The 21,487-nt window shown below is 39.0% G+C and overlaps 1 protein-coding gene across 2 annotated transcripts in view; it reads left to right on the top strand.

The window, feature by feature from the left end:
* The window catches only part of RAD54 (DNA repair/recombination protein), a 254,808-nt gene that overhangs the window by 214,935 nt on the left and 18,386 nt on the right, over positions 1-21,487 (top strand). For both annotated transcript variants that reach the window (XM_089386127.1, XM_089386128.1), the window contains 2 exons: positions 1,412-1,601; positions 1,700-1,798. In XM_089386127.1, the coding sequence (XP_089242253.1) occupies positions 1,412-1,601; positions 1,700-1,798 (289 nt within the window). The remainder of the gene's footprint in view (positions 1-1,411; positions 1,602-1,699; positions 1,799-21,487) is intronic.

The raw sequence follows: 21,487 nt of genomic DNA, 5'->3' as shown, positions 1-21,487 counted from the left end.
CTAAGGAGAATACCTCCCTCGCTAAGAGGGAGTGTTGATTTTTGTGTCTTTGGGAGGTATTCCTGCATGCCAAAGAGGTCTCCAAGTTGGCCCAACTCAGGAAAGGGTGTGTCCATTGGGTTAATTTATCCCCATTCGTCTAGTATATATAGATGACATGGCATCTCATTTTCTCCACCAAACAAGTGAGTTTCTTCTTTATCTTTTTTAGGTCACTTGGACAGCTGTACGTGTGGAGAAAAGGAGGACGAGTTGACTGTTGACCGAGCTACTTGACTAAGATTTGACCATGTCACAGGAGTTAACCACATGCGCAGGAGTTGATTGCAGGGCTGAACTTTGACTGCAGGCTGACTGTTTGACTGGCATTGACTTTTGGCTGTTTTGGCTGGTTTGACCAGCGTTGACTTGATGAAGTTTGACCAGGTTTGACTGGTATTTTAAATTTTTGACTTGAATATTGGCACATATTTTTAGACAAATTGGATTTCTAAACCTTGCTGAAAAATAATTTCTCCTAAAAAAGTTGCTGGATTTTCTCTCAAGGTTGGGTTTCCCAGGGTAAAATTATTGTCCCTACTGTGCATGGTTGTCTTTCTATGATTTTTACTGTTTCCAATGCATTTATTGTTGATATTATCTGTGTAATTGCTCAATAATGCCAGTGGCATGAGAAATGATAAATTGATTGAAGATCATTAGGTAGTAATTGTCAGATCAGAAAATTGTTTTCTACTGTGTATCTCGTAGAAAATTCAACACTATATTCTTCCTTTGTCACTGGTTATTTAGCAACAAAATATACTAAATACACCTGACTAAATAGCTGTGGAAGGAAAAGGATGCATATTTCAACGGCTTGTGGACAATACTGCATTCTTTATTATTGTTTATATGAAGTTTTCCAAGCTTCCGAAGGCCATAGATCATATGTGAATTATGCAAGTGACATGCTTGGATAGAATGTATGACGACTAGTGAAGGATGCCTTTGGTGACCTATAGAGGTGTATGTGTTAGTTGATATCTATCATCTATATCTCAAAAGAATTACTGTGAGATAAAAAAGAAATAGAAAGAAACAGTACCTTCACTTGGCTTAACTTGTATCCAACTTTATTATAATAATGATAAAGACTTTTGGAAAGTAGACAGCTTTGGGGAAAAATCTAAATGACAAGAGGCATGGATGCTTTAAATTTTGTTCAAGATATGGCATTCTTAAAATGAAGAATATGGTTTCATTTTTTCATTTGGCATTTTTCTTTTTATCTCATGTTGGTTTCGAGAGCATGGAAATTTATTTAGAGTAGACGTGTGAGCCAAGTTCAGAAATATATTATTTTAATATCTTTTGTTCTGGTAAGAAGTTTCTATGTTTAGTTGTTCTGAGTAATAATTTTCTGTGTCAGGTCAGAAATTCATGAGAATATGGACTGTCAACGATGTAAAATAGATGTGTCAAGGGAGTCAGGTGATTTAGAAGATACAGGATCAGACCTGGCACCAAAAATAATTCCAGATGATTGTGAGACTTCAGATATCGGTGACTTTGCAAAGATTTCAGGGTGTTTACTCAAGCAGAGTTATTCAGAAAAGCAGGTCTGTTGATTCTTTTGCTTTATTTATCTCTATTCATAATGTCAGAGTGCTCTTCAGTTGATACCCAGGAAACCTACTCATGCATTTTTTTTTTTCAGTTAGGAACACCCATGGAAGAGGATTTACAAAGTTGGGCACATCACAAGTTTCCAGCTACAGTTCCAGATCTTGTACTTCAAGCTGCTGCTGGTGATGAGGTGGGCAGTTGATACTGTGAAGTATATCTACTTCTATACATGAGCGGAATTCTTATTTAACACAATTTATCAGAATTGGTGTAGTTGAGTTTAATCTAATTCAAAGTAGAACATTTTAGTCCTAGATCCATTTTCAAGCGGTTCGGGGGTCCTAATTAAATATATTTGGTGATGAATAAACATCCTGTATGTACTCAGGAAAATCATATACTACCCTTATTTCATGGTCGTAGGACTGACATGTCATACTCAACTTGGTGCCTAGACTGATGCAAATCTGTAGTCAAAAGTTTCATTCTTGTTTTTAGGTTATATTTTTATACCAACAAACCTGAATTTTTTTCTTTATGCTTGAGTTGATTTGTTATGCGCACACTACAAGTGCATACCACTCTAGCATTTTCTTTTTTCTATTTTGTACTCTTTTACTCTATTTATTGACATCTAGCGAAGAGTGTTGGCACAGACAAGCTCAGATATTCAGCAAATTCATATTTATTATTATCAAACATATAGAAGATGATTACAATTTGTGGAAGGCCCCTTGCTTTATACTGCCTTGGGTGCCTCTTGGTGCAAAGATCATGCCCTTTGCCTAATAACTACTAATTAATTAATTTTTTATATAACATTGCCTTCCTCCCAAAAAAATGCTTTGTCCTCAAAGCATACGTAACGATGGATGTTGTTGACGAAATGCTTCAGTCTCCCAAGAAGCTTCTTCTTCTGGTAAGTCCTTCCACTTGATCAAGTATTCCTTGATTACATGAGATCGAAGCTTCTTTTCCCTAGTGGATATGATACCTTCTGGTTCTAAAATGACCCTTCCTTCATCATCTAAGGATGAAAGCATTGTTTGTGCTGATTGATGGTCGCCCAATGCCCTTTTATGGCAGGATACATGACGTTGTGAACACGACTTTTATCCGGAAGGCTTAAACTATATGCAACTTGGCTAATCTTTTTGTTGCTCTGGTATGGTCCATAGAATTTTGGTGCTAATTTATTTTTTCCTTTTTGTTTCAATGACAATTGTTTGTATGGCCGGAGCTTGACAAATACCCATTCTCCAATTTCAAATTCTCTCTCGGTTTTGTTTTGGTCAGCTTGTTGCTTCATACAGTTTCTTGCATTATTTAAATTTTCTTTTAGGGTTTGGACGATTTTTTGGGTTTCTTCTAGCTGGTTTTTAACAACTGATAGATTTGTCTGGATAGTAGCTAGATCCTTCCATTTCGGAGGTTCGTACCCATACAAAGCTTGGAATGGAGTAATTTTCGCTGACGTATGATAAGTAGAATTATACCACCATTCAACGAGATGCAACCACTGAACCCACTTATTTTGTTTTTCTATAGCGTAACAATGTAGGCAAGCTTCCAAACATTTATTGACAAACTCCATTTGTCCATCTGTTTGAGGGTGGTAAACAGAACTCATATTTAGGTAGTTTCCTATATCGTTGAACAATTCCTTCCAAAAATTACCCTTAAATTTGGCATCTCTATCACTCACAATTGTTGATTTGGGGTAGCATCGGATGTGTTCTAGCCATGAAAATTGCTGGAGAGGCTAAAGCACATGAGATATCCAAGACCCAGTAATGGTTTGGACAGATTGTACCCAATTTGGGAGATATTGAAATAATTAATATTTTTAATGGAGTTCCTAAGTCTAAACTTAGGAAAAATAAAATATTAATGGGTATTAATATAAAACTGGGTTAGAAGGTTCCAAAAGTTATGGATCAAGCCAAATCTAATTTTACCTATTGATTAGAGATTTAATCTTGGCCGTTGAAGGACCAATGAGAAAAGTATAAGAAGAGACTTGAGGGTCAGTTAGAGAACACACCAGAGTGATCAGGGATTCATTTTGCTAGAGCAGGGTTGCTAAGCAAAGTTGAATCAGTGATCAGCAGCAAAGGGCAGTGAGTACGATGCAGAGAGGCAAAGACAATACTGAGAGACTAGCACAGAAGCAGAGAGAACGAGAGCAACAACCAGTTCAGGCTACGTAGAGCCCAGCAGAGACAACGCAGAGGCCAGAGGGACTGCGTCATCCATGCAGAGGCTGTTGGAGTGATGCATAGGGTCCCAGAGGCTGCGCAGTGCCTCAGAGGGTTGACGCAAAGGGTCCTGTGGTTGACGTAGGTCAGTAGGAGGCTGACGCAGAGGCCAGAAGGGCCAGCGCCGAGCTTCAGTTGTGCTGGAGAGGGTTTCACAGAACAGGTTTTTTGAATACCTGTTTCCAAATATAGAGATATTGTTGCCGTATATTTTTCTTTGTCAGGTGAGCCAGTTAGGCACCCAGTTGTACTCAGAAAGACTGCATAATAATATAACCCTCAGAATAGTTGCACCAGTTTTCCTGCATTGGGTTTTTCCGGGGACATTTGTCCAAAAATAATGGTGTCACTTGTGTGCTTGTTTTCATTCAGTTGATGATTTGTAGATGTTGTGACTGTATTGTGTTTATTTGAGTATTTAAAATGTTTTAAATAACTTGTTGAGAATTTACAAGTAGAAGAAATAAACCAACATAATATTGATTAATTTTCTAACGAATAGACTTAGAAAATTCAACAACAATGACTTTCGAAAAACCGTGTAATTTATAAATATTTTTGCAAAATATCTCAATGATTTGTTTAGCTGAGTCTGATTTCTTCATTGCAATAAAGTGAACATATTTGGTGAGTCTGTCGACTACTATGAAAATCTTATCCTTGCCCTCAGATACAGGTAATCCCTTAATAAAGTCCATTGATACTTCTTCCCATTTCTGATTTGGAATGTTTAAGGGGTGAAGTAATCCATGTTTCATAATATTTTCACTTTTATTTCTTTGACATTTGTCAAATTCTGCTACATATTTTTTCTAGAAGGGCTAGCGCCGAGCTTCAGTTGTGCTGGAGAGGGTTTCGTAGAACAGGTTTTCTGAATACCTGTTTCCAAATATAGAGGTATTGTTGCCGTATATTTTTCTTTGTCAGGTGAGCTAGTTAGGCACCCAGTTGTACTCAGAAAGACTGCATAATAATATAACCCTCAGAATAGCTGCACCGGTTTTCCCACATTGGGTTTTTCCGGGGACATTTGTCCAAAAATAACGGTGTCACTTGTGTGCTTGTTTTCATTCAGTTGATGATTTGTAGATGTTGTGACTGTATTGTGTTTATTTCAGTATTTAAAATGTTTTAAATAACTTGTTCAGAATTTACAAGTAGAAGAAATAAACCAGCAGAATACAGATTAATTTTCTAACGAATAGACTTAGAAAATTCAACAACAATGACTTTCGAAAAACCGTGTAATTTATAAATATTTTTGCAAAATATCTCAACGATTTGTTTAGCTGAGTCTGATTTCTTCATTGCAATAAAGTGAGCATATTTGGTGAGTTTGTCGACTACTACGAAAATCTTATCCTTGCCCTCAGATACAGGTAATCCCTCAATAAAGTCCATTGATATTTCTTCCCATTTCTGATTTGGAATGTTTAAGGGGTGAAGTAATCCAGGTGTCATAATATTTTCACTTTTATTTCTTTGACATTTGTCACATTCTGCTACATATTTTTGAATATCGCGACTCATCCCCTTCCAAAAGAATGATTGACGTGCATTGTAGTAAGTTTTAAAGAATCCTACATGTCCGGCTGATAGTGAATCATGTGACTCCTTGAGTATCTTGGATTTAAACTTGGAGTTTGAATTCAGATAGATTCTTCCTTTGTACCATAGAATATCGTTCTTCCATTCAAATTTTGAGTTGTCTGGAAGGTTATTGATTAACGCAGTTATTTCTGGATCCTTGGCATACTCACTCCGAATCTCATTAAGCTATTCAGGAACAACAACCGAGACTGCAAGTAATGTTGGTTCTTCGTCCTTCCTAGACGGGGCATATGCTACTACATTGTCTTTTCTCCTTTTATGTAGTATCTCCATGTCAAAGGTGACAATTTTTTCAATCCATTTTTGTTGTTTTTCGGAAAGTGTTTTTTGTTGAAGCAGGTGTTGGAGACTGTTATGGTCTGTTCGAATGGAAAACTTGCTTCCCAAAAGATATTGTCTCCACTTGGCCAGTGCGTGCACAATAGCGAGCATTTCCTTGTTGTATGTGGACTTAAGACATTCTCGTTTATTGAGCTTCCTGCTTTCAAAAGCTATTGGATGCCCTTCTTGCATTAACACTGTACCTATATTGAACCTGGAAGCATCACACTCAATGATAAATGGTTTAGAGAAATCTGGAGTTGCCAATACCGGGGCGTTAGACATAACTTCCTTCAATTCTTCAAAACACCTTCCTGCTTCTTCATTCCATTGAAATGAATTCTTCTCTAAAAGGTTTGTTAGAGGTGCAATTATGTGCATAGTTTTTAATAAATATTCGGTAATATCTAGTCAATCCTAAGAACCCTCTTAGCTTGGTTATAGTAATAGGCTTGGTCCATTCCTTTTATAGACTTGATTTTATTAGGGTCCACTTTTACTCATTCCTGGGATATTATGTGTCCAAGATATTCTACTTCTTCCTTCCCAAAGGTGCATTTGAATTTCTTGGCGTAGAACTGATGCTCTTTTAGTAGTGTAAGAACTTTATCCAGATGTTGTAGGTGCTCCTTCCAAGTTTTACTGTAAATTAAAATATCATCAAAGAATACTAATACAAACTTCCTAAGATATGGACGGAATAACTCGTTCATAGTGGCTTGGAATGTTGTTGGTGCATTTGTTAACCCAAAGGGCATTAATTAAATTCGTAGTGACCTTCGTGTGTTCAAAACGTAGTTTTTGGTATGTCCTCCAACTTGATTATGATTTGGTAATAGCCTGACCTTAAGTCCAATTTTGAGAAGTATTTTGCACCATGTAGTTCATCTAACATTTCGTCGATAAAGGGAATTGGGATTTTGTTTTTAATCGTTATTTTGTTTAATCGTCTATAATCAATGCATAGCCTTAATTATCCATCCTTCTTCCTTTCCAATACCACTGGAACAACATACAGACTCTTACTTTTCGAGATGATCTCACATTTTAAAAGGTCTTGGATTAATCTCTCAATTTAAGTCTTCTGGTGATGTGGATATCTATACGGTTTGATGTTGACGGGGTCTGATCTTGCTTTGACTTCTATTGTATGCTCGATTTCCCTGTTAGGAGGTATTTTCATGGGCAGGTCTTGGAATACTTTTTCATGCTTTTGAATTAGCTCCTGTACTTCTGGCGACTCTTCGCTAATCACTTTTGCAGATAACATTTCTAATTGGTGACATTGTACTACATAAGCTAGTGCTCCTTTCCGAATCATTTTCACCATCTGGGATGATGACACAATTTGATTTTCTGGTGCTTGGAATCCGTATAACTTGTACCTCTGCCCTTGCCAATTAAAGCTTATAAACTGCTCTTGATGGTTGGTAGACCAAGTGCCTATGGTTCATAGCCATTAGATACCTAAGACCACAACTACTCCTCCTAATGATGTTGAAATTTGGTACCGGAGGACAGGTGGTTCCCTTAGGCTTTGATCTTTGGCCTAGGGAAAAGTGTCCAAAAGAATTTAATTTTTCTCCTAAAGTGACTTTATAATTTTATAAAGTTAAATCTAATTTAAAAGTGACTTTAAGTGATAAAGTTACTAAGTCTAATTTTAAAGTGACTTTTATAAAGTCAATGAAAAATTAGAAAGGAAAAGTGACTTTGGAAATAAATGACTAAGTGGGTCTTTACTAAAGTGGGGTGAATTAAAAAATAAAAAGTGAGATTTAAATGAGCATTTAATCTCAGCCATTGATCTAAATCTATTTCAGCCATTGGATTTAGAGATCACCCAAAAGTCACTTGGGTGACCCAAAAGTCATTTGGAGTTATATTAAGGGAGGAAAAGAAGGAAAAGATCACATTCGATTCAATTCTTTCATGAGCAGATTGGGAGAAGGAGAGCAAGAGAGCAAGAGAGATTTCTGAGCAGGGAGGAGAAGAAGACAGCAGCTTGACACACATTCCAAGGCAGCAGTTGAGCAGATTTGTACAACTGATTCAGCACATAGTGAAAGGCAGATTTTGGCACGATTTTTGAGGAGAGGTTTGCACAAAAATCGAGGAGCAGTTTGCTGGTTTTTCTGCACGTAAAACGAGGGCCATACAGCAGCATTTAATGCTGAAAGTGGGCACAAAAATCGAGGAGACCGTACAACATTTATTGCTGTCCTATTTGCTGTAAAGCATGGAAAAGAGATAAGTTGTAAATTTGCTTGCTGATTTTTTGCTGAAAATTTCTCACTGTAAAAAGCAATTTTCAGAAATAAAGAAGAGCTCTCAAACTGGTTTTCCCCAAGAGTTGTAGGGGGTTTTTCCAAGGTCACATTGACCAAAAATCTCAGTGTTTAAATGTGTTTTAATGGCTGTTTATTACTGCTGATTTTTATTTCTGCAATTTCCAGCATTTTGTAAAATTTCCAGAATTTGTGTTTTCAGCAAATTTATTTTTTTCAGCTTGTTAAATGTATGGTTATGGGAAAGAGCATTTAACTATATGGGAGAAATAAGGAGAAACTGAAAACTGGGGTGGGAAAACAGAAATTTCTACAAATGATACAGTGTAGAACAAAGATTCTAAATTAAAGTCTTGAATCTACAATTTGACCTTATGGCATTTCCCTACCTTTTCAATCTTCTTACCGTCAGCTACCATCACCTTCATGTTGGGCATGGGAAATGTGAAAATGTTGAGTCTCTTTGCCATGGTTGAGTCTAAAAAGTTGTGGGTGCTACTAGAGTCGATGAGAACCACTACGTTGTTCTTCTTTATATGTCCTTTTAATTTTAAAGTCTGGGGTTGTGATATACCTGTCATAGCCGATAATGACACTAATGACACTTGCGGAATGCTTCTGTCATCTAATTCTGGAGAGAATTCTTGGGCATCTTCTATTCCTTCTATGTCTAATTTATAATTGTTTGATTCATTAGTTGCTTCACAGTTATGTAGGTTCCTTGTCTTTTTTCCTTTAGCACAACTATGTTTAGGGTCCTAATGGATCCAGATGCCATTTCCTTTGAGTGAGGCAAATAGAAGCACCAATGCTTCCTGCTTTCAAAAGCTATTGGATGCCCTTCTTGCATTAACACTGCACTTATACCGAACCCGGAAGCATCACACTCAATGATAAATGGTTTATAGAAATCTGGAGTTGCTAATACCGGGGCGTTAGACATAACTTCCTTCAATTCTTCAAAACACCTTCCTGCTTCCTCATTCCATTGAAATGAATTCTTCTCTAAAAGGTTTGTTAGAGGTGCAATTATGTGCATAGTTTTTAATAAATATTCGGTAATATCTAGCAATGTTGTTAAAAGCGCGATCGGGATTAAATCGGCGCCGGGAATAAAGCGGAAAAAATCGGCAAAAGCAGGAAAAAAGCGGAAAAAAGCGGGAAAAAAGCGTTTGGCACAAAAATATTCATTTTTTTTCATTTTTTTTCAATTTTTTTAATATCTAAACCATCTACAACATAAAATAAATACATTGACACATAAATATGATAAAAAAACTAATATATAAGATGTTTAATATCATTTCTAGCGCTAAAATCACACATAACATTGAATCATGTCTTGAATAGTAAGTCCTGAGTCCCAACTCAGCCTCAAAATATCAACAAAAAATATGATAATGTATCTCATCATGTCATAATGTCATATACAATAAAATGAAAGTCTAATCCTATTGATTTCCTCTGCCCCTCTTGCGAGAAAATGGCACAACTTTCTCTTTCCCTCTAGATGTAGAAGCTGGTGCCTGTGCTGGTGGAAATGGCAGTGGAGTCTGACGTGCTCTAGAAGCTGAAGAACTAGTAGTAGCAGCTACAGGAGGCTGAGGTAGACGGAGACCACGTCCTCTACTGGTGGTAGTGGTAGCCCGGGTAGGCGGTGTCACCTCCTCCTCCTGCTCCTCCTCCTCCACCTGCTCCTGCTCCTGCTCCTCCTGCTCCTCCTCCTCCCCCTCCTCCTCCCCCTCATCCTGCACTAACCAATCATCAGTGGGATCCATGAGAGGCCTCTCGGTCTCAACCCTCCATTCAGCAGTGGTGTCAATCCCATCCAATGAGATGGCTTCCGTATCAGGTGTCCTCTCTAGTTGTCTCACCCACAATCGAAGATTGTAGTAGACATAGACCATGTCATTAAGTCTATGGGACTCCAACCTGTACAAAGTTCATGAAATAATAATTAATAATTAATATTATAAAAAAAATATTGTTTAAAACTTTAATGAATTCAAAAATTTATTTGGAAATTTGCAATATTTTAAATGTTTAAGTGTTAACCTATTGCGCTTCTTGTTGTGTATTTTTTCAAATACACTCCAATTGCGCTCACATCCTGAGGAGCTGCATGTTTGGCTGAGGATGCGTACGGCAAGCTTTTGCAAAAGGGGTACTCTGCCACCATACATCTTCCACCATGCGTCTACAACAAAATTACAAATACATTTTTAAATAAACATAAGAAAAAAATGGAATTTGAAGAGACAATGAAATTTGAAACAAAGTTACAAAGTACAAACTAAAAAATACCTGGCATTTTAATCGTCCTATCAGTGACAGCCATCTCAAAGCCAAATGTGCCACCTGACATCTTATATGTCTCAATTTGTGTAGAGATCTCTATACGTTGTTCTGGAGATCTCACCATCTTCTGGACACAGGTTAATAATCCTTCCACGACCTCAGCATCAAAATCAAACCCACATGCATAAGAAAATGCAGGGTTCAGGAAAAGCCCAGCAGCATGAATGGGACGATGGAGTGTGTTGTTCCATCGCTCATCAATCACTTCCCATAGAAGGAGTTGTTTCTGAAACCCATCATCTCCCTTATCATCATAGTAGGACCGAATGGCTTCTTTGGCCCTGTCCATGGCTTCATACAAATAGCCCATTGCGGGCTTCTCACCATCAACCAACCGAAGAACCTTTACCAAAGGTTCAGTAACGGCGCACACCTCCTGCACTCCCGCCCAGAAGTCTTCCTGGTATGAAACTAGTCTGCATACCGCCTCTCCTTCTGGTTTGCGGCTCATTGACGAAGCACGCCACTCCTCTGAAAGAAACATTCTCTTCAAATCCCACATAGAATTCAAAAGGGATTGAAGAGATATGAAACTCGTCGCAAACCGTGTAATGGCGGGGCGCACCAACTCTTTGTTGTTGGTGAATCTTCTCATCAAGCTAAGCACAGATGTATGATTATATATAAATTTTGTGATGCTTTTTGATGAGTCAACAATATCTTTGACAAAGGGAATTTTCCCTATGTCCTCTAACATCAAATCAATACAATGGGCAGCACAAGGTGTCCAAAATAAAGTAGGATGCCTGTCCATAAGCATTCTACCAGCAGCAACATAATTTGCAGCATTGTCCGTTATGACTTGGACAACATTTTCTGCACCCACCTCCAAAATAAACACATCCAGCAAATCACATAAAGTTCTTGCATCTTTGATTTGATGAGTTGCATCAATAGATTTGATAAACATAGTCCCCTTGGGACAACTAACCAAGAAGTTTATAAGGGTTCTCCCCTTTTGGTCAGTCCAACCATCTGACATAACAGTGCATCCTGTTTGTGCCCATGATGCCCTAAAATCCTCCAATCTTTGGGTGCAGTCACGCTTTTCCTCTCGAAGAATCCGGCCTCTGAAATCATGAAGAGAAGGGATTTTGTACCCCGGGCCAACACTGGCAATAGCATCAACAACAGGTTGGAAAAATGGATTATTCCTTACAATGCTGAAAGGAATATCACTCCAGAGGAGAAATTTTGCCATCAACCTATCAGCTTGTTCTTTTTCAGTTCTTTTTAGCATTGAACCGATAGTTGGTTGTGAACCAGGTGTGGTTCGAGGAACAAAAAATGATGATGCAGCTACCGGATTGACTGACGCTGCAGTAGAACCAGTGCCACTTGGTCCACTTCCTTCAGCTGACCTTCTTAGTTGCCTTTTGAGTTCTTCTTTGGCCTCTCTAGTTTGCTCTAATTCTCCCAATGCTCTCATGGCTCTTTGGATAAGTTCAGGATTTGTATTTATACAGGGCCCCACATCACGTCTAGGGATTTGTGCAAGGTGGTACTTCAACCTGTACACCCCCCCGCTTATCTCCTTTCCACACAACTTGCAATTCAAGTTTTGTCTATCATTCGGAGCTTTAGGTTCACCATATTCCCAGAAAGGATCCAATTTCCTTGGCATGTTTGTTTTTGAATTTTGAATTTGCAAACCTATGGAAAAATAAGGATTAGGAAATAGGAATTTAGGATTACATAATACAAATTACAATTTAGCATTTACAAAATTACAAGTTAATTATTTCCAAAATCCCAATTTCCAAACCCAAGTTACCCAACCAAATGCCAATGGCAAATGCCAAAAAACAATGAAAATTCAAAAAACATAAACAATGTTTAAAAAAAATGAAAAAAATAAAAAATAAAAAATTGGTTCTCATAGTCATAACAAATTACCCATCCCAAATCAACGAAAAATTACAAAAAATTCTTTAAAAACAATGAAAAACAAAGTTTTTAAAGAAGCAAAACAAAAAAAAATTAATCTACATACCGTTTTTATGGACAAATTGGTGATCTTGTCTTGGATTTCTCCTAAAAACACTTGGATTCGCTCCCAAAGTCGACCCAAACCCTTCAGCTCTTCTCCTCCTCCTCCGCGCGGCGACAGTCAGAAATGACTTAAAAAATTTCATTTTTTCTTATTAAAAGCCCGCTGTCCGCGCCCTCGGCGATTTTTTCGGAAAAAAGCGTTAAAAAAAAGATCCGGCGATTTTTTGGGATAAAACGCGCGTTTTATGCGGTCTTCCGAAAAAAGCGCGATTTTATCACGATTTTAACAACACTGATATCTAGTCAATCCTAAGAACCCTTTTAGCTTGGATATAGTAACAAGTTTGGTCCATTCCTTTATAGCTTTGATTTTATTAGGGTACACTTTTACTCCTTCCTGGGATATTATGTGTCCAAGATATTCTACTTCTTCGTTCCCAAAGGTGCATTTGGATTTCTTGGCGTAGAACTGATGCTCTTTCAGTAGTGTAAAAACTTTATCCAAATGTTGTAGGTGCTCCTTCCAAGTTTTACTGTAAATTAAAATATCATCAAAGAATACTAATACAAACTTCCTAAGATAGACAGAATAACTCGTTCATAGTGGCTTGGAATGTTGTTGGTGCATTTGTTAACCCAGAGGGCATTACTTTAAATTCATAGTGACCTTCGTGTGTTCGGAACGCAGTTTTTGGTATGTCCTCCAACTTGATTCTGATTTGGTAATAGCCTGACCTTAAGTCCAATTTTAGAAGTATTTTGCACCATGTAGTTCATCCAACATTTCGTCGATAAAGGGAATTGGGATTTTGTTTTTAATCGTTATTGATCCGTCCTTCTTCCTTTCCAATACCACTGGAACAACATACAGACTCTTACTTTTCGAGATGATCTCACATTTTAGAAGGTCTTGGATTAATCTCTCAATTTCAGTCTTTTGGTGATGTGGATATCCATATGGTTTGATGTTGACAGGGTCTGATCTTGCTTGACTTCTATTGTATGCTCGATTCTCCTGTTAAGAGGTATTTTCATGGGCAGGTCTTGGAATACTTTTTCATGCTTTTGAATTAGCTCCTGTACTTCTGGTGACTCTTCACTGATCACTTTTGCAGATAACATTTCTAAGTGGTGACATTGTACTACATAAGCTAGTGCTCCTTTCCGAATCATTTTCACCATCTGGGATGATGACATAATTTGATTTTCTGGTGCTTGGAATCCATATAACTTGTACCTCTGCCCTTGCCAATTAAAGCTTATAAATTGCTCTTGATGGTTGGCAGAGTAAGTGCCTATGGTTCATAGCCATTAGATACCTAAGACCACATCTACTCCTCCTAATGATACAGTGTAGAACACAGATTCTAAATTAAAGTCTTGAATATGCAATTTGACCTTTTGGCATTTCCCTACCTTTTCAATCTTCTTACCGTCAGCTGCAATCACCTTCATGTTGGGCATGGGAAATGTGAAAATGTTGAGTCCCTTTGCCATGGTTGAATCTAAAAAATTGTGGGTGCTACTAGAGTCTATGAGAACCACTACATTGTTCTTCTTTATATGTCCTTTTAATTTTAAAGTCCGGGGTTGTGATATACCTGTCATAGCCGATAATGACACTTGCGGAATGCACTCGTCATCTAATTCTGGAGAGAATTGTGGGGCGTCTTCTATTTCTTCTATGTCTGATTCATCACTGTTTGAATCATTAGTTGCTTCACAGTTATGTAGGTTCCTTGTCTCTTTTCCTTTAGCACACCTATGTTTAGGGTCCCAATTTTCGCCACAGCGTTTGCACTTGCCTTCTTTCGTCCTTTGCATTTCGATGTTAGATTTTTCGCCTTCACGAAGATGTTGTGGAACATATCTTGTATTATCCGTATGCACAGTCTCGGGAATTCTTCATCTTGAATATACTTTTTCCAGTTTTGACCACATTATATTTTCAAATTTCTTTTCAGCAGCTTTTGCTTTTTGTCTTGCTACTTCTATCGACGTAATGTCATGAAGCTCAAGTTCTACTTGTAAATGAGTTTTAAGTTTGAAGATGTATGATTGAAATAGACGAGATTCTGATAACCCTGGTACTCGTGTTGCTAAGGTCTCCCATTCTCGAGTGTATTCATCCACATCTCCTTTTTGTCACAATCTAATGGGTGTTGAAAAAAACTCTTCTTCCTTGACACCTTGGAATCTTTTAAAGAAGACATCCTTAAATTTTCTCCAACTGATATCAAGTGTCGTCTTCTTCCACCACATATACCAATTATATGCTTCGCCTTCCATTTTCATGGAAGCGTGCCTAATCTTTTCGTCATCATTGTCATTATCGTAAATCTCAAAATATTCTTTTGCTTTATTCAGCCACACAATGCTGCGCTTTTCATTACCATCGAATTTGGGTAGCTCGATTTTTTCTCTTCATTGATACGTCGCTAACAGTGGAGTGAAAAGAGGGTATTGATTGGTGAGTGAATTCCAGTGTTGCTTATTTGAAAAAGTCACGTTACTATTTTCTTGATGGTGTGTGGATGATTTTTTTGGAGACTCCGCGTTTAATGAGAATCTGCTGAATTTGTTGAATTTGATGAATTGTGTTGTTGATTACCTCCATCATCTTAGAATAGTTGTTCGGGTGTAATCTTCATCCTGTAACACATAACGGTCAACATTTTCATTGTCTGATTATTGTTAGAGAATCTAGGGCAAAGTAGTGTAAAGTGATTCTCCATTTCTTGATAGCAATTTGTGATGTGTTTTTACAAATTATCTTCTTCTTCTTATTAATGTGTGTGCTTCATCAAACTGCTACCAAAACAAAATAACAAGAACACAAAGTTTGGCTCTCTGCCAGGGACAAACCCTCTCTACTCTTGAGAGGAAAACCCTCTGTAAGATTTCTGTTATTGATTCTTATTTGAACAACTGCCAAACCCTAGACACTTGACTAGGATATCCTCCAAGCATAAGTCAAACCCTTCTTTCTGCACTCTCACTTCCGGCACATCTTCCGGCAATTCTTCTAACACTTCTTCCGGCACTTTGTCTTCCAATTATAGTCCTTTTCACCTTAGAGAGATGGACTCCTTCACTAAGCTTGTGAGTCTTTGGAGGCTTGATCTTTCACCCAAACACAAAAACTGTCTGCTGTCATACCCTTGCTGCACCTCGAACGTGTGACTGTTTAGCCCTAGAAACAGTCCTAAATACATTCAATTTGTTGCTTCCTTACTTCGCTAGAGAGCCCTTCTTCCTCACTGGAATTGGATGCCTTTGTAAGCCTAGTTACTAGCCCAAACCCTAAAGAATATATCACAGTAACTTTACTGCTGATCTAGCCGCAATCTGTCCTTTATTTCTCCGCACGTGTGGCTGTGGCTGCTTCAGAAATGGTCTCCTTACCTTCGCTGTTCTGTCTCCTTAACTTGTTGTCTTTGTTATCCTTTTTCTGTCCTTGTCTTCGTCTTTTTAGCCCTCCTCTTGTATGCGGATTTCAGAGTGAAGTGTGTGTCATCTTTTGGAGTGGACAACCTCTATAAGTAGAGGTTTGTCCCTCCAATTAGGCCGACATGACAGTCTTAAAGCTGACTTGACAATGTTGCTCTATAATTCAATTTTACCCATCATTTTACTGCTTGTAGACTTAGTTGCTGCTAGGAGAGGATTTGACCATGCTTGGAGGTGTTCCCATGACCTTGTATGATGACTTACATGATGTAACATGCCCTCAAAGGGTCTTATCATAATTACATTTTGACTTTGACTCTTTAGAAGCACTTCAAAATGTGCTTGACCTATTTTCAATGAGCAAGAAACTCATTGACAAATAATACAAAAATAATTTCTCTTTTCTTGAATAAGTACAAATATCAAAATTACATATATGAAGACCGAACCTAGTTACATTTTCTCCAACACTCCCTCTTAACTAGGGAGGTAAGGGAGGTATTCATACAACATTACAGGGTGTTTGGCAATTTTCAATCTTGAAGAATTCACATAAGAGAAACCGGATGAGCAATCCATCTGTTATAACATCATATCCATCAACATTGTCATAGTGCAAGGCCTTGACTAACAGCTCCATCTCTTTACGAGACCATGAGTTACAATGCTGGCGAGACCAATGATTTATAGATGCTTTCATCATTGTCTCTCAAGGTACATATCCACCCGGGTGTTCTCGAGTATAACCTTCTAGGACTATTCTTATCTTGGGTTCCCAACCCTCAAAGAATGTCGGTCCTCTTGCCTACTTTTGTCTTGGATGCCCTACACATCCTCAAAGAGTATCAGATGCCAGATGATTACCTAATCCTCCCATTCTTTCTTCCCAAGTGAAGACAAGAATGTTGTGTCTATCTTGTGTCTACATTTCCATTCATGGCCTTAATTTAGACTTACGACTGTTAGTCCTAGTCTAGTGCATGACCCATGAAATGGAAAACACAATTGTCACTCCTTTGTAATCAGGGGTGATCCAAAACTCCCTCTTGATCAGGGATTTGTCAGAGCTCCCTCTTAACTGGGGACTCTTTCCTTCATCAACAACTTCTTCTTCGTGGGTCCTTCAGCTGCTTGATCTCCTTCCTTTCTTGATGTCATGAAGTCTTCGATCGAACTTCTTCTCGGTAGGGCACCATCCATCGATCACTTTCCTTCTTGGTTTGTCATGTCATTGCTTTGTGGAAAGTGACTATCAGGTTCTTCTTGTCATCTTGGCTACTCCTTTGTCATCTTGTCCATGCTTTAGAATGCTCTCCTTATGGATGCTTCATCGTACTTGCTGGGTTATATGCTTTGACTTAGTAGCCCATCATGACTTCATCCTGATTATTGCTTCAACCTTGTTTTTCCTTTTGTTGGATGGCTTCTTCATCACGACATCTTTATAGAGTAGAATCAGTTATTTGTACCTTTTATATTTCCAAGGCCTTCATAGGTGTCAAGGGTCCTTTCTTCCTTTATCAGAGTTGTCCTGCCTTCTTTTGAGAGATATCTTTCAAGGCATTTTGTCAGATAGTGATTCTTGGTGATCATGGTGTTCTTCACATGCTTGATCTCTTTCTTCATTTGCTTCTTCTCAGATAGATAGGTCAACCATCTAATGCTTCTTGTGGAAGCATTCCTTCATTGCTTGCTTTTTGGACTTGTTAGCATTTCTTCTTGCTTCTTAGTCAACAATCTTATGCTCCTTATGTGAGCATGTTCTTTTGTTGGTCTTCATTGTATTGTGGTACATGCCTTCGAGCATGTTCTTGGTGAAAGAGATTCTTTTATGCTTGATCATGTTATAGAACTATACCCATGACTTTAATATACAACTGAAAACATGACTTAAACTTTGATGCATACATACCTCATCTTGATCCTGATCATCCTTTTCTTGAATCCCATGAATGGGATTCCCAATGAGACATTTTCTTTGGTCCATGAACCTTCTTTTGAAGATTCTGTCATAGGATCTTAAAGATCCTTACCTTACAAATGTTTCCTTTCTTTTGATGTTTTAGGTTTTCTAAGATTCTTATCATGATCAAGTTTTTCTTTCATAATGTATGAGGTCATATACTAGGTATGCTTCTCCTACATGAATATCTTGAGCTATATTTGCCATGCTCCTATATTCTAGAAGATATTTCTACTTATGCATTTTTGTTCTTATCATAAATGCTACATCTACACTCTAGTCTAGAACTCTATGTAGATTATGCTGCTAGATTCTAGAGGGTGATTCTAGCCATGCAATTTAGTTTATTGCTACATGCTCCTATTCTACTCAAAACTTTGAAAAAAGTCTAGAAGAAAAGATTTTGACCTAGTCATAGTAGAGATCCGGAGGATCTTCCTTCTTTTGCTTTTTTCCTTCTTCTTTCATCTCTTGAGTTATGTGAGCTTCTTCCCTCTTCCTTTTGTTATTGTTGTCCTTCTTAAGCTTAGGACAATTCTTTTTGTAGTGCCCATATTCTTGGCATCCAAAACATTGGATCTTGGACATGTCTTTGTTGTTTGTTCTTCATGGACCAAACTTGCCAAATTTACTCTTTATTTTGGCCATGGTAGAAAATGCTTGCTCCTTTGATCCCACATCTTCTTTTGCCTTGAGTCTAGTTTCCTCTGTTCTGCATAGAGACCACATTTCACTAAGGGTGGTTGCTTCCTTCTTGGCATAAATGCTAGACGTGAATTTTCCCCACTCCTCAAGTAGAGCATTGAGTACAACAGTTGTCATCTCTCTGTCAGACATGACTTCCCCAAGCTCTTGAAGTTGATCTCTCATTTTAGAGATTTTCATAAAGTAGGGAGCTATTGTTAATTTTTGGTATGTTCTATGCTAGAGCAATTTATTTAAATTTTCACAATTGGCAATCACATCAGCATTATGATAAACTGCAGATAGAACATAAATATAAAACGCAGAAGACAAGCCAAGACAAGAGGACACAAGATATGGCGCAAGCCAGGGACAAACCCCACAATGTGTGGGGAAACCCTTTGATCAAATCTTCTTTTATCTTCAAAGTTCAGCAGAGAGAGAGAGATAGAGTACAATGATTTTAAGTCAATACTTGACTTGCCAAATAGGAGATCAGACATCAGAGATCTTCACCTTGACGATGACACAATGAGGTTGCAGATCTGATCCCAAGGACTGAAGATATGTAGCAGATGAACAGCTCAGTCAGTTACCCATATTACTGAAGTTTTCCTTCCATAAGACTCTCCTTCCTTTGTCGATTCACTGATCATGTCAAGGCTGCTAATCTGGTACCTTTCATAAGGACTGGTGCATGGCAGACCTGGTCATTTGTTAGGGCACCCTCTGAGAGCCACAACACCTTAACCATGCCCCACAGTTCACCTGATTACTGCAGCTAGCTTTCATACAATCCTCCAATGATACGCTGCCTTATAGGGCTGCTTACCTTCTGAACGCAGCTACTAAATAAAGGCCTCCAACTGCTGGCTATGGCCTGCGGCCTAGCCCATCAGTGGACTGTAACTTTAGTCCCTTCAAACAGTGATCCAAACAGCTCCTTAAACTACTGTCCCTAGCTCCTCCTTTTTGCGGATTCTTTTGCTCAGCACACCGAGATCAAGAACAGCTTGATTATGCCCAAACAATCCTGAAATAGGCCACGCTGTTACCTATAGCAATGTAGCATTATGTCAGTGGCTTAGGTGACAGCAACTGGGTCTCTTTGGGCTGCGTATAAGGGCTCCCCTTACTGCGGCTAAGGGCACTACTATACAGCTGCTTAAGACCTCCATTTGCTGTGGCTGGAACCTCCTTCTTTGACTGCGGCTAAGGTAGATTATGACTGTGGATAAGGAGTCTCTTTCTTGCTGCATATAGGGTCAATAGACAATGGATTCAGACCTTCATTTAGGGCCTATATTAGCCCTCCTCTCATCTGCGGATTGAGCCTCTTGAGACAACGTATAGGGGCTTATTCATGCTGCACATAAGTCTCCTCTTATCTGCATTTAGATCTTCTTATAAGCCTGCGGCTAGGGCATCATCTGCACTGCGGCTAGGGCACAACTGAACTGTGGCTAGGGCATCAGCTACTGCGGCTAGGGCATCAGCTACTGCGGCTAGGGCATCAGCAAATGTATATTTTAGGTGTCCCTCCTTCTCCAAAAACCCAAGACGTGGAGAGGAGGAGAACACACCAAGAATGTGTGTTAAAATGACTTCAAATCCTCACCAATTTATACTAGAACGTAGATGATGAATAGACACGTCTATTGGGCTTCTGAGCCTACTCAAGTTGCTGGTCGGCTTGGTAATAATTATATAAACAAAATAAATTCATATCTCCATAAATACTTATCGGAATCGGATGATCTTTGGATCAATCCTACACCTCTCGACGAGAGGGATCCAATAAAAATATCAGCTGTCATAAATAAGCTGATCCACATGGAGTTTGGCCCTAGTTGCCAATTTAACACTCCCTCTCAACTAGGGAGAACTCCATCCAGTGATCCATAAGTCCGACTGTACAATCTCGGCCATCAGTGCCCTGCACTGCTCTGCCCAACTCTGCTCAGCTCTGCTGGCTCTGCTAACTCTGCTTTGCTCAGCTCTGCTCAGCTCTGCTCTGCTTAGCTCTGCTGGCTCTGCTCTGCTCAGCTCTGCTGAACTATGAAGAAGAAGAATTGATCGAGAATGTCTCATACCATTCTCCACTGACCCGAAGTCAGTCTCAGAGTGCGTACCACTAGTCCCAGACTAGTCTCAGCCGACCCGAAGTCAGCTTCATAGTAAGTACCACTCCTACCACTGGTCCCAGACCAGTATCGCAGTCTCAGAGAGTGTACCACTGGTCCCAGACCAGTTTCAACCGACCCGAAGTCAGTGTCATAGTATGTACCACTCTCACTGGTCCCAGACCAGTACTGCACTGACACAAAGTCAGTCTCGGAGTATGTACCACTGGTCCCAGACCAGTCACAGCTGACCCGAAGTCAGCGTCATGGTATGTACAACTCCCACTGGTCCCAGACCAGTCCTGCACTGACACAAAGTCAGTCTCGGAGTATGTACCACTGGTCCCAGACCAGTCACAGCTGACCCGAAGTCAGCGTCATAGTATGTACAACTCCTACCACTGGTCCCAGACCAGTATCATTGATCCCAGATCAATGGAGGTCATCCTAGCATAGGGAGTACGGTAGATACAACGATGCGTCCATCGGTACTACTATGGTCCCTAACTTCATTTCCCTGTTCATTGATCAGATGAGAGGTACTTCCCATGAGTCCCAGACTGCATGGGTAGGATGCCTCGACAGGAGAACTTAATCAATCCTGTCCTCACAGGAGAACACATCAATCCTGCTACAATCGCCATGGAGAACACATCAATCCAGGCCTCACAGGAGAACTAATCATCCTGCCACAATCGCCATGGAGAACACATCAATCCAGGCCTCACAGGAGAACTAATCAATCCTACTACACAGGAGAGCGAATCATCCTGTTCCACAAGAGAGCGAATCATCTTGTTCCACAAGAGAGCGAATCATCTTGTTCCAGTG

The sequence above is a fragment of the Pinus tabuliformis genome, chromosome Q (genome assembly GCF_031772625.1).
Source record: "Pinus tabuliformis cultivar Carrire ecotype Pingquan chromosome Q, CPIR1, whole genome shotgun sequence".
In the NCBI taxonomy this organism is placed as follows: Eukaryota; Viridiplantae; Streptophyta; class Pinopsida; order Pinales; family Pinaceae; genus Pinus; species Pinus tabuliformis.
Note: the sequence above shows the minus strand (reverse complement) of the source record. Positions and strands in the feature narration are given on the sequence as shown.